At 36.7% G+C, this 23,093-nt stretch overlaps 1 protein-coding gene across 6 annotated transcripts in view; it reads right to left on the bottom strand.

Annotated features, from left to right (window-relative positions):
• Positions 1-7,045: 7,045 nt before the first annotated feature.
• The window catches only part of LUZP2 (leucine zipper protein 2), a 457,863-nt gene continuing 441,815 nt past the window's right edge, over positions 7,046-23,093 (bottom strand). For 4 of the 6 annotated variants that reach the window (XM_070273452.1, XM_023646187.2, XM_070273454.1 and 1 more), the window contains 2 exons: positions 11,240-11,323; positions 7,046-10,493 (listed from right to left, as the gene is read on the bottom strand). In XM_070273452.1, coding sequence (XP_070129553.1) covers positions 10,389-10,493; positions 11,240-11,323 — 189 coding nt within the window. In that variant the 3' untranslated portion in view covers positions 7,046-10,388. Of the gene's footprint in view, positions 10,497-11,239; positions 11,324-23,093 lie in introns of all 6 variants that reach the window. The other 2 variants (XM_070273451.1, XM_023646186.2) reach the window with 1 other exon arrangement.

The following is a 23,093-nucleotide window of genomic DNA, read 5'->3' as shown; positions in this document are numbered from 1 at the left end:
TGTTTTCTAAAATACAATTTTCAATGATATTGGAAAACGTTGGGTAATTTTAAGGAGAGGAATGTCATGATGTAAGTTCTTTATTTCAAGAATTGGTAAGGACACTCTTACCGATGTGGTGACTAGATTGTAGGGGCAAGAGTGGTACAGAAGGACAACTTAGAAAATTGTTAGAGTAGTTCAAAAGGGTAAAAACGGTGTATTTAGTATGTGTGTTGGTTATAAGAGCTCCAAACTTTTCAAGGGCTTGTAGATCCACAGAGACCTTATCTCATTTATTCCCTCAAAAGAAATTTCAGGGCACCTCAGGAAGGAGTCAGCTCACACGCTTCCCTCAAATTAAAGGGGAACGTGCAGGAGGGGTGTAAAGCAGGCCACTTGCTCCGGAGCTTTGAAGTGGGGATGGAGAAAGATTGAAAAGGAAAGTAGATGCTTCTATTTCCCAAATGAGAATAAAAATCTGATTTCAAAAAAGTAATGAATGTGCATAGAATCATTTCTACTGTAAAACTGGAAGTGAGGCTTCATTTTGATTAATGTTTTATTGGGGTTTTAACAGTTCCAGCAAAACTAGCACCGGGCCTCTGCAAGTTTAAAACTTGGAAAGCAAAGGCAATCTGGAATGCAAATATTTTTCCTTTTCTATGAAAATATCATTGGAGCATGTAAATATTTCATTCATATACCTACTCATTTAGGCTTTGAAAGGAACTGTTTATCTCCTTGGATCACAGCCTATGATACATCTTAGTAAGATCATTATGCTTGCAAGTTAGGGTAAATAAACTCTTATTCTGCAAATGTTATTCATTATCAGTTAAGTTAAATAAGAAAAAACAATCTGCGAAATAATTTACACCAGAAAGGTAAAGAAAATAATTACATTTTTGTAGAATTCTTGGGAAACAAATAAACAGAATCCTTTTATTAGTACTTTTGACTCTTAACATTAGACGGAAATTAGAAGTTTTTAGGAGAAAAATTATGTGATGATATTGTGTGAATAAATGGAGAGGCACTTGATGGAACTATTCAAGGGTTTTAAAAGGATGAGCATGTCTTGACTCATTCTTCTTAAAAATATGAGTTCAACGTGGCATGATCTAGATAAACTAGTCTTTTTTTTTTTTGGATAATCAAAATTAGGAGAGTTCCTTTGGAAACAAGACAAATCATACCTCCTACTTACCACACACTCACACACACACACACACACACACACACGAAGAGAAATATTCTATACGTGTGTCCAATCCCAAATCCATAGTAATTTTCCTACTGGGAATTTGTGAAGGTATCTATGTACGTGTAGATACCTTTAAAATAGAAATAGGTGGTGTTTGTTAAATGCTTACTGTTTGTCCTATTTATATGATCCCATTCAATACTTAAGGGAAATAGCTATTATTATCATGAAGTATGCCTTCTTATTATTCCCAATGTGCTGGTAAAGACATTGATACACACAGAGTTTGGTTAATTGTCTGACGTCACACAGTTAATATGAAGCTGAACACAGAATTTAATGCAAACCGTCTGACTGAAAGGCTTTGCTCATAATCATGTTGTAAGGTAATTATGTCTACACTCTTAAAGGTTTAGATGGCCGTATGCAGTGGAAGAACTCTTGGTAAAGGTGACCTGGAAGTGGTGTATTTACAGATGCAAAACTGAGACACAAGCTCAGGAAGCCTTCTGAGGATCTCTTAACAATATCTACCACCCCCACCGTGCCCGGCCACCCCTTGGTCAAAGCGAAGCACACAGGTCAACCTTGAGAGGAGAGAACCAGGGAGTTTTCATTGTTTATTCATATCTAAAGGAATAATAGGAGACAACTTCTAGGATAGGTTAAAGGACAATAATTAGCTATCAGGTCACCTGGTGACATGGGAGTTCCTAGAAACTGTGCAGTGGGCGTCAGTCAGAAAAACCATCTTCAGATTGTCTGAGAAAAGAAAATTATACAAATCATACCACATCTTAAGTAAAAGCCAGTTCATCTTGCATTGCACCATGGAGTGATCAGTATGTCATTCTGCAAGTTATAGCAATGCATTTAACTGTATTTAACCCAAATTTCAAATACAACACATAAAGGACAAAGCAACTATGCATGACTTTATTTAAACAGACAAAACCTAAGCAAAGTATTTTCTCATAAACAGACACTGGTTTTCAAAAGCATAGTGATTTCAAAGTAATCCATGCCTGGAAACATCTACAGCAAATTTCTGTTATAAGAACATTCTCTCATTATCATTTGAGATAATGAAATTCCTCCCTTTCCCTGGTCTTATGATTTCCTTTTATTTCTCTAACAGTGTCCCTTTCCTCCAGTACAGTCAGAGTGGATAGGATAATTACTAGTATAATTACTTACTTCACTTTTCCCAAGTAAAAAATATTTTGGTTACTGTCAGGATAGTTGTTAAAATTCCTCTGAGGCTCCGGGAATGCAAAACCATGATAAAAGGAATTCCCCTTTTTAGGACACCCAGCAAATGACCCCACATGTAATTTCCTAGTCTGGGTCTAACTTGTAGACCAATGAACAGACATAAAGAGGTACCTGAGCTAAGCCTGTGTATTTGAGGGATGGGGTGATTGTCTACTTCAAATGGCTGATTTGAGAGGCTAATATGTTGTGCCCATTTCCACAGCCTAAATTAGCATAGTGTGTTCATTGCAAGATCACTGGACATTTACTAATGTATACATACACAGTTATCAATTGTGCTCTTAGAATTTCTGTGTTAAAATAACATGAAACATGTAAATAGGAATGGAATCGTGGCAGCAAAAACGGCAATTGACTGATATGTGGATATTTTGCTGAATTTATACCCATGAACACATGCCTACAGGCGTGTACATACAAAGATAGAAACGTAAACACACGAAGATATTCATATGCTAAATTTGTGCATGCACAAATTAGAATGTTCGAAAATTCCGGAAAGCATAAATGTGCATAGAAACCACTATAGTAACGTCTATAATGGGCATGTGCAAACAGGAGCATGCACAAATGCATGCAGTGCACATACCTGTGTATGAGAAGATACATGAGCAGTTATTAGGTTTCAATATGTCCATAGACAAAACAAACACATCCTAGAAATATCTGAAATTTATTTGTGGACTCCAATACCAAAACACTTTTAAATTCCTCCCCCACCCCAAACTCCAATACCAAAAAAAACCTTTAAGTGCCCCAAATGAAGTGATACTGAAAGGAGAAATGGCAGTCAGTAGGATTAATATTATAGAGGAGAAAGATCTGCCCTAAGTCTTCATCCAAGAAACTAGTCTATGTCCCTATCGGGGGAGAAGGAGGATATTTCTTCCAGGATTCGTATTTCACCACCTTCTTCTCTCTAATCATGTTAAGTTGAAAACACACAAATGCATAAAACACAAACAAACTGCTCATTTTAGGACCAAGAGGATGAAATGAGAGAAGGTGTATTCTTTTTCAAGGATGAGAGTTCATTTCATCAACTTGATAATGATCTAATTTACTTTATTGAACACACAGTTCTGCTGATTCAGAGAATGTTTCTTCTCTATCTCACACCTTTTATGCAAACATTAATTACTCTAATATGCGTTAAATTTTCTGCATATTTGCTGGGTAACAAATGACCAGAAGCACATTTAATAAATACATTCAGTTTTATTTAGGCCACATATACTTCAGGGGGATTTGTTTCAGGGATTAACAGAGTGGATTTAAAGTGTGCTCTTCAGTATCTGTTTTCTTTCCCAGTTGTACTGCCTGTCTTTCTCTGTGTCAGAATCACCTGATGAAGTCATTCTCAGTGGCTTGCTTAAGCAAAGCGTCAGCAGCATATATGACTCATGTTGGAAACATGACCATTTCAAGATGTGGACCCTCTGCAAGTGGACACTAAGATTTACATACTTACGTTATTCCAAGGAAAGGCATGAAGAGCAGCTTTGGGAATTTCCAACCCAAACATTCTTTCAGTTTTAGCATCAAGGTTTGAGAAATCTAAACGGATCAAACTGCAATTTGCAGAAGAAAAAGCACCAACTTGTCACCTTGAATGTGTGGTTAATTTAACGGGAATTCATAAGAGGTGTTCATTCTCTGCGCAATTCTGCTGTATCTCCTAAACCTGAGCTGGGACCATCTGCTGAATATCTGTCTCTTGACTTACTTTTAATGGGTACTTCATCATGAAAAAAGTAGTAAAGATAAGCCAGAGTCAGGAAAATGACATGATCCCCTACAGTTGCTCTCTCTTCTCCTCCCCCTTGGGAGAGATATTGCCCATGGAAGAATGCTCATTGAGCAGTTAAGCAGGTGTAGAGGTCAACTGCTTCTTCCAGGAGCCCAAATAGTGCCTGATTTTCTGGGAACAAATATATTGCATTATACGCCTTCCCAAGATGCCACTGTGTCTACAGGATATGAAGTGAAATGGTGCTCTTGAAGGAATTAAGGAATTTAGGAGTGGGGAAGACGAAGAAGGGGAGAGGGGGCAACACGTACACACATTTGCTTTACTTCTGATGCAAATGCCGTAGCGGAACAAGAGAAGGACTGCACAGAAGTTCTGGTCGGTGAATGTGACATCAAAGGCATGGCTTTTCAGGGAAGGAGAGAGACAATATCACAGGCAGAAGCCTGAGAAATGAAAATTTCTATTTTAATAAAAGAAAGTAGAAGAAACTGGGGCCTGGCCCCATGGCCGAGTGGTTAAAGTTCTGTGCACTCTGCTTTGGTGGCCTGGGTTTGCAGGTTCGGATCCAGGGCAAGGACCTACTCCACTCATCAGCCATGCTGTGGCGGTGTCCCACATACAAAGTAGAGGAAGACTGGTACAGACATTAGCTCAGGGCTAATCTTCCTCAAAAAAAAGAGGAAGATTGGCAATGGATGTTAGCTCCAGGTGAATCTTCCTCACCAAAAAACAAAAAAAGAAAAAAGAAAAAAATAGAAGTAATCTATTTTAAAGGTTTCCATGGAAGAAACCTGCATGTCTTGTCACCTATACCTAGTAGACTCATATATCCCAGCTTTCAGGGACTAGAAAGAAATGGCAATTTTCCCATATGATGTTTTCATTTTCTAACAGAACTAATTCACAACTATGTGTATACTTGAATTCAAGTGCTCACTTTCAAATATTGTTAGCCAGTATCTGAGAATACTACAAAATTTATTTTTTAGACATCCATGAAAATATTATATATTCATTAATCTTAGTTTGATATCATCTTCTCAGTGAAGGCATCATACAACAAGGGTACATTATGTCGCATGCCCCTGACCTGTAGCATGCTGGAAAGAGAAGCCTGGTTTCTCTTTTTAGCAATCATGCATTTGTCTGTGTGCTTCCTGTGTTAGTGGCTGCTTCTTTCTCTGTCCTGTTCTTTGCAGGACAGGCAGTGTGGTGAAGTGGAAGCTGGGAGCAGGTAGATCCCAGCAACGCATTGCCAAGTCTGTATCCCACCTCTTCCTCTTACTAGCTATGTCATCTTGGGCAATTCAATTAACATTTTCCTACCTCAATGTGTTCCTCTGTGAAACAGAGATAATTGTAATATATTTCTCAAATAATTCTGAGAATATCTAACTAATATTTCTTTAAATTTAAAACAGTGGCTGGCACATATTAAGTGCAAGATTAGTACTCATAAGTACTACTTTTGCTTACCATTAGATCCTCAACAAAAAGTGGAATGGTAGGCACGTTTTAGAATCTCAAAGAATATTTACGGTATGATCGAATGATTGGCCGAGTGATAAACAATGGGAGAAGGGATCATAGAGATTATTTTATTCAGTGATCTTCAAATCACTTTAGACTTGGACTCCCTTGCTCCATTAAAAGTATATGCAGAGCCAGCCCTGACGGTCTAGTGGCTGAAGTTTGGCATGCTCCGTTTCAGCAGCCTGGGTTCAGTTCCCAGGCATGGAACCACACCACTCATCTGTCAGTAGTCATGCTGTGGTGGCAGCTCACATAGAAGAACTAGAAGGACTTATAACTAAAATATACAACTATGTACTGGGGCTTTGGGGAGAAGAAAGAAAAAAAAAGAGAGAGGAAGATTGGCAACACATCTTAGCTCTGAGTGACTATTTCCCAGCAAAAAGAAGAGAAAAATTTACAGGAGCTTTTCAAAAAAAAGTATATGTAGAATGTGTAAGCCTAACAGATAAATTATGTAAAAGAACAGATACTCTAGTTGACTGACGGTGAGGGTTTGTGGATCCACAGCCCCATCCTCCACAAGTTCTTTTACCTCCTCAGCAACTCTTGCGTTATGTCTGCTAAATGACTAGGCTCAGCAGAATGAAGAGGAAAATCTCTGATTTAAGTCCAACTACTTAAGGTCCAAGAGGTTAGAAACTAATACTAAAAGAAATTAAGTGGCCTGTGCAAGTCTAGAGGTGTCAAAGCTCGTTCCAACTCAGGACACATACACGCTACTTCATCGAGCCGCATTCCAAAATTCACCCAGGAGCGCCTTACCTACTCTGCTTAAAGTCGCAGCCACAGGCCTGTTGATAAACTTTTCAGAGAAAAAGGCAAAGGACAAATAGCCTAAAAACAAAACAAAGAAAAAACCAAAACTAAACCACGATATGTACTGTCTCTCCCTAAAAGACAACGACGGCCCACAGGCCCCTGTTATCGTACAAGGATGGGCTCCCTTGCTGCTGCCCGTCCTTCCTCAGGTTCTGAATTCATTCCACGAATATTTGAGCTCCTTCTGTGAGGCAGTGAGTTCCACACACTTGAGACTAATTCGTGAACAAAACAAAAATGTCTGTCATCATGGAACTCTATTAAAGAAAAAACAACACATTAAATAAAAGAAAAGATTTCTGGGACATAGCAAAGAGAGGTTGAAGAAATTTCCAGGAGGACATTTCAAAAAAGTTCTTAGTGATACACAGAAGCAAGTACTATTTTTAATGTTAATATTTGCTTTTTCAATTAGTTTATGTAGGATAATATACATTGTAGTCTTGGTGACACATCTTTATTGAGCAAAAAGAGGCCATCTTTCAGTACCTTTTATTATTCATCACTTGACTATTAATATGTAACATAATCCAGATGGGAGCAAATAGTTTGGGGAAACCTAAGACTGCATAAATGACTAAGAAAATGCCCCCTAAGTAAACAGGCATATGTTTTCACTATTGCCCAGGTCTGCCCAGCTCACTTGACTCTATGGTGTCAATAATTATTTCAGCCTCTGCTGCAATTAGTGCCAATCAAGGTGACAGAGCTATAAAAAGAAAAGATTCCATTATAGCAAAGTTTACAAATATTGTTTTAATCCGGCTATCCACGTTGTCCATCTAAACCGTAAACGTCTCTTTCACATATAACTTTTAGACTTGTAATCCAGCATATTTTATGAGAGAGAATTATGTCTGAAATAGCACTGCAATGCTAAGTATATGATTAAAGAATGAAATAACATAGTTAGCCATCTAGTCTATGCAGTACTTAGAGATTTGAGATCACACAGAAAAACACATCCAGACGAGTTACCGAATTTTTCACTTTTCATCTGAAAATGTTGGCATTGGATAAACACAGTCAGTATTCATTTAGCTCATATACATTTCAGGCACTAGTTCAATCTACATAGTTAATGCATATAAAAAGGAAGTACACAATCCAAAACAAATTCTTAACTTAAAGTGAATGTATAGCATTGGTTTGTATTTAAAAATAACGAGAGAGAAATAAATTGTTAGTTCCGGTAGTACCTATATTAAAATACATTATTCCATTGGAAAGTATGTTTGTTTCTCAACAGGAATTAATTCGCATTCTGCAAAGCATAAGTAATCTTTCACTGCTTACCATTAAGGTACATGATAGAACTGTACAATCTATATTCAACATTTAGGTTAATGTTTTCTTCCACATGAGAATAGTCAGACTATGAATGTTAACTCCTCAAAAACAACACCTACTTATATAGCTGTTAATTAAAAGAAATAATAAGAAATGTCACCTCTCTTGTAGACAAAAGCCACATATGTAAGTAAAACATTTTAAACCTCTCTGATGCTATTTTAAAGAAATTAAAGGATTCAGAGAAATAAAATGCGTTCATTATGGTAAAGTCATGGAATATAGTAAAAAATAATTCTTTACTTAATTATTAAAGGGAACTCAGAATATTTCTTAAAAATATTTATAAAGCTCTTTGACTACAAATTATTTTTCTTTTGAAACAAATAATGCCATGAATATACCACAGTAAGCTCTACAGGCTGCAAAATGCTATTTATCATTAAAGAAAAAAAGTATATATATTACACTCATTCAAAGCCCACTTGATCATGCTAGTAATTAAGAGAAGCAAAGAGACTATATTGTCACATGTTAGAATAGGAATTTAGAGCATAGAAAAGATAATTTACAAATGAAGTTATTCAAATTTGATGAAGATTAAGCCCAATTCTCACCTTTCAATGTTACCCTATAAAAATTTCAGAAAATATAAGCCTGATTCTTTTGATTCATTCTAAACATGCCTCCAAACATCCTGTGCTAAGGTGAAATGGTGACTAATTTTCGGTAGGATTCAGAGTCTAGGAGGGAAGCTGGGGCACAGGACGAGGGTGTGAAAGTGAACTGAAATTAAAACCAAAGTATCTGCTTCCCTTTCGTAAAGCTTTGGAGCTGGTTAGGGTTTCTGGGTTCAGTGGGGAAATTACAAGGAATAGGACTCAGGAAACTGGCAACATTCCATCTAATAGAATTATACAATTTTTAGAGCTGAGGAGGAGTTAGCAGGAACCTTGATCTTTTCTGTTATCCTGGTCACCTCATCTGAAAACTCTATGGATCATCTATAAAACTAATTCTCTTTCTTTCGTAGATAGCCTGTAATCTGAAAAATACTGATAAACGACACTGAATTACTCTGCGAGTACAATTGCTACATGAATATATCACAATATTACTTTTACTTTAATGATAGTTTGCCATTTCTCCAAAACGCCAAATTTCTTTGAATATGTCATTGTAATCAAAGGTGTGTCATTATATCCCAGAATTTAAGTTCATCTATTGATTATAGATTTCATTTAATATATATATATTTTATTAACTATCTTCTAACACAGCCTGCCAGGACACAGTGCTCCAAATGTATTAATTGTGGATTGGCAGATCCATTCTATAAAACTAATTGTTTTATACGCTTTCTGTATTTGCAAAATGGGTCTAACCAGCAGAAGTGACTATGTTCAGTGCAGACAAATAACTGGGTCATTTAACCCATTAATTTGAGTCTGTAAGTTTGATGCAATATTGATCCTATCAATCAGATAATCACATACTCAAGTGTCAGCTCCTCTTGCTTGTGAGTTACATTCAGATTATTCAGGAGCACATTTAACTGATCAGTGATATTCCTATGTAGAGCTCTAGCGTCAATGATTATCGTAGCCATTGATTTGCCTAATTAATACATTTCTTGACAAAATATACAAATTGGGGTTCATTGGTTCTATATGGCTGTTTTACTTTCATCAAATCTTCATTTTTAAATGTATATTATCTGCTCACACATTTGTATTTTGGAAGCCTCTTTCCATTCCACATTCCACCACAAATTTCATACCCAAAATCACGCTGAGCATTTCAAACAACTTGATTTCTAACTCACAGTATTCCCAGCAGACAACCACAGAACTGTGTCTATAGAATGCCAAAAAATCTAATCAATGTCTCAGAAATTTAGTCATTCATCCAGATATTTTGTCTACATCATACCAAACACATTTAATGCATTCTGTTAACTGACTAAACCCCTGCCAGAATGCCTTGACACTATTTATATGTGGCTCAAAATAACAATAATGAGGATAGCAATAAACACCCTCAAATAAACAATATATTTGAGTCAGCACAGATTTCAACCTTGAGGAAAGTGACTCCAGTTGGCCAGTGTGGTCCAAAATCTTTGATACGGTTACAATTTAGATTCTAAGAATGCTGAGGATGCACAATATTTTATTAGCCTCCAGTTGATTTAAAAAACTAGATCATAGAAGTACTAGATACCCAAATGTGTCAGAAGAATTAAACGTTACATTGCATTTGAGTTCAAAACAGACAAATTTATACTGGGCAATTGACTGATGACAATGAGTATTTATGATTGCGGATATCCATTTTAATTAGGTTATTGCTTACGGATCATAATTGGCCTGGAATCTTTTGGAAAATGTGTAGACTACTTTATAAAGTTACATAAAATTATGAAAAAGTTGCATGCTTTAAAAACTTAGTATTTCTATCAAGCCTGTGGTCTAGAAAGAGTATGAAGACAATAGCAAATGGATGCTTTTTAACACAGTTTCTTGATATTTACAGTATTTTTTCTTCTCTAGTTGCTCTCCCTTCGAAGCTGGTCAATTGTTTTTCTGGGCTTTTTTTCACCTTACAATCCATACAGGGAGGTATTTCCAATTTCTGCTAAACAGTACAGAAATGACAATTAGTTGAGTCAAAATAAATATATTTTTAAGGTAAAAATTACAATCCTAACAGAATAGTAATGTAAATTCATATATCCCAGCATATATCTTACAGAAAGCAAAAATAAAATAAATGTAAATATGTTAATACTGCATGAACGCACATGAAATACTGTCTACAAACGGCAAGATATTTCAAAAACTATTTTGAGAAAACTTTGGCCAAGCCATTCAACTCTGATTAATTTAACCCAAACATTGAGAAATGTTGTGTTAAGTGGAATGAACCCTAAGAATTTCTATGATGGAATATTTTTGTTCAGATATAGAACAGTCTATATAGAAGCTCAGAATTAATCTCCTGAGTTGTGTTCATTTCTGTAGGGAATATGTTCTTCTTTCTACCTCCTCTGCTTCCTAAAATCTTCTTTTAATCTTCTTTGTCCTATAAGGAATAGATGCATGTTTTTTGCTCTCTGTTCATTTTTGTTTGTTTTCTGAGTTGGGGGGAGGGGACATCTCCCTCACCCTTATGCGTCTGAGGACAGCAGGGAACCAAACCAAAAGCTTATTGGTAGGCAGAGTGCTCATGGAAAGGTCCAGAAGCACTAGGTGAAGGAAGCCTCTTGTAGAAGCCAATACAACATCTCTGTTTCAGCTAGAGCAAGAGAGAAAATCATCGAACCCAATGGATTCAAGAAGTATCTTCTGACTTAATCAAAATAAACAAACAGACAATACCTGTGGGGCAGGCTCTGATTTTGCAGTGTCAAGGCTTGGGGAATTTTCTTCCTGCTTCGTTAAACAAGTCTTGTCTTGGACAAGCTGCAGTTGAAAATAAGCCAATGAAGTTAAATTAAAAAAAGGAAGACAATAGAAAAACTCTCATGAATTCTTCCTATTGAGAAAATTCCTTCACTTTGATCAAGCTGAAAGGGTCCCACAACTTGAGTGGGATCTAAGGAGAGACGAAGTATTTGTGGTTGGTTTGGGGATCTCAGGGGTCTTCAGCAGTCAGCTACCATAACACAGTTCAATTCCCATGGGAAGTTCTTTCTTTGAAAAATGTTAACAGAAGTAAAGAATTATAAAACTACTATATCTGTGACGTGTCTACACTTTAAGATTTAAATGTGTCAGTGGTCTGTATGCCTCCAGGAACACCGATATTGCAAGCCAGGAAGCAATTTAAGCAACACGGTTATCAATTTGCCTAGCAAAAAATCTTCAATATCTTAAAAAAGATCATATTTCTGGGGATAAGATCCTGTATTTTACTAACCAGCAAATCTCATCTTATTAGCCTTAACAGTTTTGAAGAAGATGAATTGCAGGCAGCATATTCCAGTTGGGCTTCATTTCCATTTTAACCAAGGTTAAAATATTGAATTTTCCCTTTCACCCTCTCTCCCTCCGATCCTTTCTTCCTTCTTTGTCCTCCTTTCTTCAATTCTCCTTTTCTTATTGCCTCTCCTTCTCCCACCCTCCCTTCCTTTTTTTCTTCCTCTTTATTATAAACACATTTTTAAAGTAACTATAAAAATTGTTTAGGGTAAGATATTTTTTGATAATTTTCCATGATCCTTTCCATGTGTAAAATAGAGCCCAGCAGTTTAATAGTCCGTGGCCACTGATTAGCTCTGACCTTGGACAAGTCAGCTTGTTTCCTTGGGGTCAAATAGAAAGAGGATACCTAAACCAACTTGGAACGCTAACATTCCATAAATTCTACAAGTAGATGATAAACAAAGAGGATGTATAGAAGATTTAACCTACTCCAATTCAGATTTTAGAGCAAAGTTATTTTTACATGCTCCCTAGTCTCACACTATCTTCGCCTTAACTGAACACACACGATGTCACTTTACCCTTCTATGCCTATATGTATGCCACCCCACCCTCATAAAAGTCTCTCTTCACTGTGACATCCTGAAAACAGCTACTCATTCTGACCCTAGCACATCATTTCCAACACTAGATAGACTTAGTCACACTTTCCTCCTCTAAAGATACCATGAATATTAAAATTTTAGCACTTAATGTTGTTTTCTATGTATAAGCATGTCCAGCTCTTTGGTATCTTGTAAGTTCCTTGAAGATAGAGGCTACATGTATCAACCCTAAATCCAAGCTAGATGTTTACCAGACAGCAAGTGGCCAATATATAATCTCTGAATAAATACTAAATGAATAAAAAAAAATTGGCTATGAAAATAATTCAATTATTAGAATTTTTTAAAATGCCTGATTTTTTCATATGATTGAATATAGGTATATTTGATAGAGGTTCCAAAATAGTTACACACAGCCCCTTCTTCTAAATCAGCCTACAGTATAGTGGAAAAGTAAGACTGTAACTATAATACTAGAAATTGATAGTCGAAACCTTGACTACCTGATTTCAGAGAATTTTAGCAGATATACAGAGGAATCTTCTACACTACCTGAGAAAGAAATTTGTTTCTTTTTATGTTGCGTGGGTTTGAGTTAGACCTAGAATCTAAAATTCCCCTGGAAAAGTTATAATTATTCTACTGTGATAATACAACTGGCCTTTGATTTTATTATACTTGCTTACAGCCCTTGAGAAATTAACTAAAATAAGTATATGCAATCAAGCTCAAAACACATGATCAACGCAGAAAGTTCCCTGCATAGTGTAGGATTTCCCAAAATACATTTTGGAATAATGGGATTCAAAGGCTACATAAGTTTGGGGAAAAAGTTTATGTGAACATTAAACAGTTATATTTAAAGTAGTTCTCAGAGCTTTTAACACACAATTTCTTGGAGTTTGGTCTTGAATGATCTGTCCACGTAATCACGTAAGGTGATTGTTAAAAAATAACACTCCTGGGTAATAATTCAGTCCTATTAGTATGGGGCTTGCATTTTTAATCAGCACTCCAGCCATGCAGACTCACAATAGAATTTGAAATCTACTTCTTCATAATGCACAAATGCAGCATAAATCTCTTAGAAGGAGATATGATATAACTATTTTCCAAATCTATTTGACTTCAAAACCCTTTTTTGTGTGGGCATCACTTGAGGTCATTGTCATGGGGAAGATAGTCTAAGATTTGCAGCGAAGTATCTTCTTGCACTAGTGCAACCACATCCGACAATTTGAGACAAGCCTTTGATCATCGGAACAATGAAAACTTCTTAAATTTCAACATTAAAGAAAATATTATGTGGCTAGAAGACAGCTCGAACCTTTTTTGATACTTTGATCTTACAATGAACACTACCTTTAAATTTATTTTTTCTGTGCCTTGAAGACATTGTAGAAACTTCATTATATGGAGTCCATAAAATGTTTAGTGTTTCTCAAAGAGGCAATGGATATAAGGGCAATATAATTACAACTTGCAGGTATCATGCCTTAAGAAGCATCTCATCAACTTTACAGCCACTGAGAGTGTAGTCATTCACTTGGTGAGAACATAAGGGGAGGTTTCCTCATCGAGTTCTCTTACCCTTGTTGCAACTATCACCCAGGCTGTCAAAAATTCCAGAGAGCTGTAGTTAAAGAAGGCAAGAAGAATTTGACCCTTTTCCAACATTATAGTATAAAGGTAGTTTTGCCTAATGGTTAAATGTGCTTTGGAGTAAAACAGACTTTGGTTCAAGTTTCAGCTCTGATGTTTATTCACTGGTGATCTTGATCAAAGTAAATTGATCAGTTACTTATCTCTGGATCTCAGTTTACTGGCGGTAAAATGGGGCCAATTCTTCATAGGTTATTTTGAGGATAGAATGAGAAAACATATAAAAATGTTCAGTATAAATACTAACAAATAGTAAACACTCTTCTTCTCTTTCTTCCTCTTCTCCTACTATTACTGTCGTTAATGATTACAAACCAGTGATTACAGTGAGTTGACATGGACATTATAAATACAAAGCATGCTGCAGAATCAACAGCCGTGCAAGCCTCACACATAAAGAAAGAAAGGAAAGAGAGAAAAGGGGAATTGAAAAGCATTTGGAACCAGCTTCCCAGCTGTCCTCATTTGAACACTGAATGCTTGGAACCCTGGGAGCTTTTAATGGTTGGTCTAAAAATGCATGCCCTACCGACTTTTCCACGCTGTTTCTCACTTTGTTTGTACCAGGTATGATAAGTGAAGAGGCAGGCGGAGAAGACTGAGGAGATGGATGAGATGAGAGAGTGGGAGACAGTTCTCTTAAAAAATTGAGATATAGGAGCCTGGCCGTCACACTCACCTTGATGAACCACAGCAAAGTCTCACAAGATAGATGACTGGGCATTAAGAATGAATCTCTGCTGTCACCTACTCAGATCCACAGATTTTCTTTTTACTATGACTGTTAAATACACACACAAACAGAACTTTTTTCACACTGATATTTCCTTTGCCTCAGTCCCCAACACTACCTGGAATAATTGTGGACTTTTCCTTCTTTTAATTCTTCCTGGTACTATCTGAAATAGAATTGAAAGTCTTGGAAAGAGACAAAAGTGCTATTTCAAATACGAGATTTCATGACTAAACGGAATAAGGCAGTGGTTAAACCTGTGGGCTAAGACGTCCATCTTGAGCCAATGTTCAAGTTCTTAAATCTACGATTTACTAGCTTTGTGGTCTTGGATAAATTACTCAGTTTTTCTCAATGTAAATTTCCATATTCGTGAAATACGGAACAATTTGACTTTGTAAATGTGAGTAAGAATTAAGCAAGACAATGATTTAAAGCACTGAGTTCAATGCCTCTCACCACCAGGATCTCAGTAGATTGTAGTAGCAACAATGATGATGAGGCAAAAGATGCATGTTGTAGACAAGCTGAACACCTGATGCACATGGGATACTCAATAAAGCATATCTATTGTTATATCATAGCCGACTCGCTGGTACTATCTATCCAACAAATGGTAATTGTTTACGTGATGATTTATATGGTCCACGAAGTCTGGGGAGAAGTACAGTTCCTCATTAAGTTTTTCACACGCATTTGCATTAATGCAATGCCATCCTTCTGTAGTTGAAGAAAAATGGCATGGTCTAGTTACACCAAAAGTTATAATCATTACAGTAATAAACTATTTTTCCTATCAAACAAGGAAAGAAACAGAAATTATACATTTGCTGTTGGCTATAGCATGATGAAATGGATTCCTCCCTCTCTTTCTAGCTTTTCTGCTCTCTCTCTATTTTGAGATGCTGCTGAGAAAATAAATTGATATAGATATTTTGGGAAATAATTTAATAAGATAGATACAATGGTTTTAAATGCGTTCATCATCTGGTATATTTCACTTGGGATATTCTCTCTCTGAAGGAAATAATCCACAATTAAAAATATTTTTTTTCTAAATGGCAAGACTTTGCACTCAGAAGTATTTATGCAGGTGATTTGTGTAACAGAAAAAAAAATAATACTTGAACATAAGGAGGTCAGTTAATTAAACGATGATAAAATAATAAGATGAGATATTTTGTAGTCATGAAGACAACATTTTAGGATATTTACTAATGTGAAAAATACTTAAGCTAAAAGAATATAATATAAAATTGTCGCGATAATATCACAACAATGCAAACAGTGAGTGCATGTAAAATATTGTCAAACATCAAAGCACAAGAATAAAGTGGAGAGGACAGTCAGACAACCTTATTGTTCTCCTTTAACATTTTTGTTGGTTTCAAAAATAACCTATGCCGCATATCTATCTGTCTGTCCATCTATGTAACTATTTTTCTCTCTATATCCATTCTTCTTCCTCCTCTTCCACTTCCTCCCTCTCTTTCTCCCCTCCTCCCTCCCTTCTTCTTCTTTTACCTCTTTTCCCTTTCCTTCTCCCTCCTTCCCTTTTTCTCTTTCTTTCTTTCTTTCTACTTTTTCCCTTTTCTTGTGGGCACAGCTGATCTGTCACTTCCCAATGAGATATGACCATCTACACAAGAACTGCTTATCTGTGTATAGTTTGCATACACGACAATATACATGTTCATAAAAATATGATATTTAAGTTGGAACAGTACTTAGAAACTTAATCTCTTCTTTCCTTATCAATTTGAACCTCAAATTCTTTGTCTTGAGCTACAGGAAAGGTACCGGTGTCATTTCTCCTCATATATCTATGATTAAAAAATATAATTTTACTTGGGGACTGATGAGGATTTTTAAGCTGCTTAATTTTAAAATGGCTTATGATGAGGATTCTTTAGGCTGGTTAGTTTTAAAACTACAGATGAGATTCAGGCTCCAAGGAGTGGAATTTGTTTGCCCCTTTGTTGGGAAACATTTACATTTCTAAGGGAAACCTCTATCTGTGAAGATGCCTCCCTCTCTGTGCCAGGAAGAAGGGGGGATGGTCTTATCTCTAGAAGCTCTTAATCAATGCCAGAGGCAAGAACTTAAGTTGGTTGCTGTCTGGCAATCTCATGTAACTGGTTTAGGGTGGTGGCGTCTAACCTTTCTAACCTTTACTTAATCTGATTTGATTATTGTCTAAAAGTCATGGGATCACCCAATGACCAGACTCCACCTGCACTGATATCATTTTAACTTTTTTTCATGTTCTTTCCTTTGTCTTGTAAAGAGATGAATCATATACCTGTGCCTTAAATTTAGCCCTAACCCTCAACTCGGGGCAGCAGCAGGAGCTCTGACTGGCCGTGGGTCCTGTCCCCACGCACCAGCTCTGCCTGCCCATGGGTCCTGTCCCCATGCCAGCGGGGGCAGCAGCAGCGGCTCTGCCTGCCCATGGGTTCTGTCCCCATGCCAGCGGGGGCAGCAGAAGCGGAGGCAGCAGAAGCTCTGACTGCCCATGGGTCCTGTCCCCATGCTATTCTATACTATTCTCTAAATAAAAGAGCACTACTGCCAGATCTTAAGAGTCTAAGAAATCTTTCTTTCGACTCCTCGGCTCACCGACCCCGCATCAGGGACTAGTGGGTAGAGCTGTAACTAGCTGTAGTGAATGACTGATTAATTATAAAAAGGAAGTATTTTCTATCTTAAGAGACAAAAAATTTAAATGGTAGTCTTGAGAACTGCATAAAATATTATAATCAAAGGCTAGCACAGGCCTTCAAAACACTCCATCTCAATTAGATGAAATTCAACCTGATTAGTAATGTACCTATTTCTAGAAACTCAAGTAATAAAATATGAAGATGGATCAGGAAAGCATGCACAATTTCAACTACTTCAATATGTTGCTCACCTATTCAATTACACAGGAGACCCAGGGAGGAGCACAGCTGGCTCTATAAATTGTGAAATGGCTAAGCCATGAAGTATTTTTGTGAAAATGATTACACACTGTCTCTCACATACACATCTTCACCAACACCACCAGAATAACCAGTTTGTTTCTGTGCTTTTGGGCAACAAACTGCCATCTGACAAAATGTTATATTATAGCCACAAAAGTAGGCAAAGCAACAACAAAACTAAATAGTTGAGACAAGCCCTGTTAATTATTTACCTCTGTGCATGGAAAACAATACTCGATTACAAGATGGTGGGGGAGACTATAATACTGGGGTGTCCCTAGCAATTATCAGGACTCTCATTTTAATGTGGAGACAACAGGCTTTGGAGTCATGCGTAAACGATCTTGAGTCCCAACTCCATCTCCCACTATCTAGGATAATGTGGGTAAATTAATGAACATTGAGGCTTCTTGACTTTGGTATTTTACAGAAGAAGAAAGCTAAACACCAATAACAAACTTGGGGATTTTCAGCTTCCAATGTTGACGTTAGAACAAATCAACCAACTAACACCACAAAACACACTGCTCTGTTTCAACAATATTTCAGAAAAAGAAGAATATTTTATTGCTAAAAATATAGAAAATATTCAATGTCACAAGAAAGTATTCTTGAGAGGTAGAGAGAGAGAGGGATTTAAAGAAAATCCACCAATATTTTATTTGATTTTTTATTCAATGTCAATTTTCCACATCTCTGTACTCTTGAAAACTTCATCACAGGCCAACACTTGCTGGTGGAATGAAGTTTGGAAAACACCAATTTAACCTCACTTTTCCCTGATTTGTAAAAGGGGGTTAACAATGCTTATATTTAAAAGTTTGACGTCAAGTGGGACGAGATAATGTAGGTAACTGCTGGATGAACAAAATGAAGAGCTAGCTCCTCCAGGTTAGATTCCTTTAGCCCTTATTAGCTGTCTGAACTTGAGGGTGTCACTTCATCTTACTGAGGTTCTGATTCCTCATCTGCAAGGTAGGCAAAATAATACCTACCTGAAAAGGTTGTTGGAAGAGTAAGATCAAATAAAAAATATATCATGGTTTTTAATGGAGTGCCTTATACGTACTAGGTGCTAAATGAAGTTTACCGTCTATCCCTTTCTTCCCACCCTCAGATCTCCTTCACTCAATCAAAATTCCTCCATTTTGTCGTTAAGTATTTGGATCAGAATAGGAACACTGACATTCAGTCTCTTTAATTTTACAACACTCGTGTTAGCATGTTGACTCTGGTCACTAGAGAATTGTGACATTGCCAAAGGATTTGTTGCTGTTGCTTTTTTCAGGCCTGTGTTTCTTCCTGTCTCATCCTTTCCTGTTTATGATTTAATAGGGCAAGAAAAAAGTCTCACTCACCAACCACTTGTCCTTCTTGAATAACCTTAACCTTGGAAGACGACTTTTAGCTCCACTGTTTTTTGCTTTTTCTCCTCAAGACAGAATCATCAGACCAGTCCATCTAATTTACCTTAGGGATTCATATGCTGCATAAGATTTTCATTATGGTACATGCACATCTTGGCTTCAATGCAAATATCCCATTAGAAATTATGAAAATAAACATATATTTAGAATGACCTTTTCAAAAGGGCACTGTTGAGAGTTTAACTAAACTACTCGATAATATTGCTGCATCAGCATCCATTTTGTGTAGTTAAGGGGCCTTCAGGGGCCTGGAACTGACGTTAGCCCCTCTGGTGAGTGCCTGCCCTTGATAACAGCCAGCGGAGTCACAAGAAAGTGTAGGTTTCTGACATGACTTCCACAATGCCCCTGGTAAAAAAGTCTCTCCTGCCTTCCAGCTCCTTCCCCTTGTGAGGCCCTTACATAAGACCCCCCAGAAGAGCTTGCCAAACTCCACTCTTGCTCATTTTGGTTTGAATTGATCAATCTTGCCTAGCCTGGAACCCCAAAGCACTTTACCGATTGACCCTAATAAAGGTGTGTGCCTCAGGTCCTGCTTGCTCTCTGCCTGCACCCTGCCTTGACCTCCCCACGTGGCCCAGGGAGGTGTGCCTTGTATCTCCTAAACTTCTCCATATCATTTTCCCTTGCCTGTGCTCTTCCTGGAACTTTGGCTCACCATCTGACACTCTGGGCCTCTACTTAACAAGTGTAAATTTAACAAAAATCGCAAGAGGCACTATGACTGAATTAACAATCATCAGAAAGCCCACTCAAGGAGAATGGCCTCTTTTGCATTTTGTTTATTTTAAATTACATTCTATTGCTTCTCTCAGAAATAAAGAATAATACTTTAAGAATTAAAAAAGATGGAATGATTTATCAGAGATTCATTTGAAGTCTTTTTTGAGTTTATTTACTATAACTTTGTTATTGGTATTGAATACTTGGTTCCACTTTACAAGAGAGATTAGTTATATCTCCTACGACTTTTCTCAAAAACATTAAAAGAACTCAAAATAATTCATGCAAATGCGTAACTGGGCAACCTGAGATCCCACCAACAGAAACTATCTCTAACAGGTACAAAAGCCACTTGATTCTGCATTTTAAGATATGGGACAGTCTGGAGCCTAAAAACAAGCATGAGTTTTAGAATATTATACAGGAGAAAAAGCGGAATTAAGTACCAAGTTACCTAAAAACACAAATGCATTTTTGATAAATTTTTCTGTGATGCCATGTTTCTGTATGAAACAGACTTGTTATACTTATTAAAGAATGATATTTTAGTACTTTTTTAATATTCAAAAGGTCAGAAACTAGAAAGCAAGAAGTTCAAAGATTGAAAATGTAATGCTGAATCCAGGTGACAGCTCTTCATCCCCCTGATGGTGGAGCTGCAGACTGCAGGGAGGCTGCGTCTGACACCAATGTTCCCTACCCAGCGACCTCTAGACAAGTCACATTCCCTCTCTGAACCTTCATTTCTTTATCCTCCACTTGAAGTAGTTAAAATTTTGAAAAAATGCAGCCATGTCTAACTTTCTAATTTTTTATTTTAGGAGACACAAGCATCTGCTAAGATGAGCATTTTGATAGGAGCTGAAGGAAATACCAATATTTTTATAGTCTCTGTCCTCAAATTGCTTGCTATCTAATGCAAAATGAGAACTTTATACATATAAGCAACATGAAAGATGGACTGTGATACAAGATAATATACATGTATAACCAAGCACTACAGGGAAGGAGAGATGAACGCCATTGGGTGTCTTGCAGAGAAGAGAGGAGGGGTCAAAGAATTATTGACCAGATTAAGCTTGGTATTTGCACATCATTATTTGGCTGATATCCTTCTAATAAATATTAGCAGGCTTATTGAGTTATCTTTCTTTATTTACCAAATTAATGTTAACCATTATTCTTACGGTTTCTATATGATTTCTGGTAAGATATCACAATTAAGTTCACATTTTTGCATGCTTTAAATTAAGATGTTATAGAAGGGTAAACATGGAGTTTTATATTCTAACAACCTTAAAAAACTACGACGCCTGCATTATCTGGAGGCACGTCTGTTCCTTCTTAAAAAATACCTCAGTAGCACAATGAAGGATGTCTTGCTGGAAGCCAGTCTCTTCAGATGGTCTGATGGAGTGTAGCCAAGAGCGACAATGGGAATGTGCTCTCTCAGCCCAGTTACTGCAGGGCATGACTTGCCTAGAAAATTTTGTTAACCAAGCATCTTCCAACAGCTCATCAGGGCCATAGAATGTCACACAATAAATATTGGATATAATAGCAAAGTAGGATTTCTTAAATCTCTGCCAAAATTCTTTTAACATGAAAAAGTGGGCGCAATTTTCTATTCACAGCTCTAGAATTTGTTTTCTGCACATTTCCTCCTCTCATTTCCCTAGACAATGACTTGCGTTAAATAAACTCCCTTTGGTCAGGGACTTGCAAGCAGGTGTAATGGCAAGAAACTGAGTGAGTGCTCACAGTGCTAAACATAAGCCATTGTTGCTTTTCATTTCCATGGCACTTTAAGAAATATTAAGTGTTTTCTACCTATGAGTCAGAAATATCGTAAAACACACTTATATTGAGCAGGAAGTCTTAATCCCTAAGTGGAAATTAAAATAAAATGGTAAATGTCTTTAATTCTTGATATGCTATTCTATTAAACAATATGAGGCACATTTGCAAACTGTAGGAAAATGGGATGAAGCAGGTACATCCTTTCTTTTCTCCATGTGACTCGAATATTATCATTTAAGCAAAGCTGCTTTCAGAGTAATTTAAACTTACCCCAAACTGACAGTCTGATATGCTCTTAAGCCTTTGGTGATCCATTTCAAGTTTTCTAAATCTACTCAAAAACGGGCCAAGGAATCCAGAAGCTATTTTCCTAAGTGCCCCTGCCTGGCTTGTATAGGGCAGGAAGTGGAATGAACCCACAAAGATATCTAAGAATATGCACGGTCTCTAATTCCAAGTTTGAGAACTTGACACAGAATATATGAGACCTTGAATATTAAAATTGCAGAAGAGTTTTTTAGAATGAACTAATAAAGATATCTATGACATAATTGAATTTTTGTATTTAATATGTTATATATAAGCATCATGATAAACCTGCAAGAAATCAACATCAAAGTTTCTCAAAATGTTTAACAGAATATTGACAGAAGAAATTCTAGGTGGCCTTATTAAAACAATCCACATCCCTGGACTGTGCCCAGGTCTATTGATTAATAATCTGTGGGAGTGGAGCCCTACCATAAGCAGTTTTACAGGTTGACCTGGTGATTCACAGGCATGCAAAAATTTGGAAAACATTGATCTACATTATATAGATAAGAGATCTGAATAATAAAATAATTTGCCAAAGTGATATATTGGGAAACAGCAAAGTTGGCATTCAAATCTGGGTTTTATTTAATGTCCAGGCCTTCTCAACTATGTTATTTACCCTCAGGTGTGACCAAAAGGAATGAAAAGGCATCGCCTTTGCTATTTATTTACTAAGAGATTGCATGTGCTCCCATCAGCTCTCAGTGATGTTGTTGACGATCACAGAATCCTGGAACTGAAAGAGATGCTACCGTGATAGTTTTTTTCCCTCCACTCTAATGCTTCATTTCCTGACTGTATCTTAATGGTTGTTTCTCATTATTAAATCATATAATATACTAGGTCCTCTAGTGGCTAATTCTATTTTCAGATACTTTTCATTAAAAGTTCTCTTTTACATTTGACTGAAATATTCTCCTTCTTATAGCTGTTTCCAACAGCTGCATGTGCTTCTGCCCCAGAGAATACCAGTGAATAAGACGACTCCCTGTTTCAAATTGTAGTTTTTAAGGTTGCTTTTGTCATCTTTTAAGTTTTCTCTTTTGAGAAATTAATTAAAATACTTAATTCAAAAAT

The sequence above is a fragment of the Equus caballus genome, chromosome 7 (assembly GCF_041296265.1).
Source record: "Equus caballus isolate H_3958 breed thoroughbred chromosome 7, TB-T2T, whole genome shotgun sequence".
Taxonomy (NCBI): Eukaryota; Metazoa; Chordata; class Mammalia; order Perissodactyla; family Equidae; genus Equus; species Equus caballus.
The sequence above is the reverse complement of the archived record's forward strand: the minus strand, read 5'-3'. Positions and strand labels throughout refer to the sequence as shown.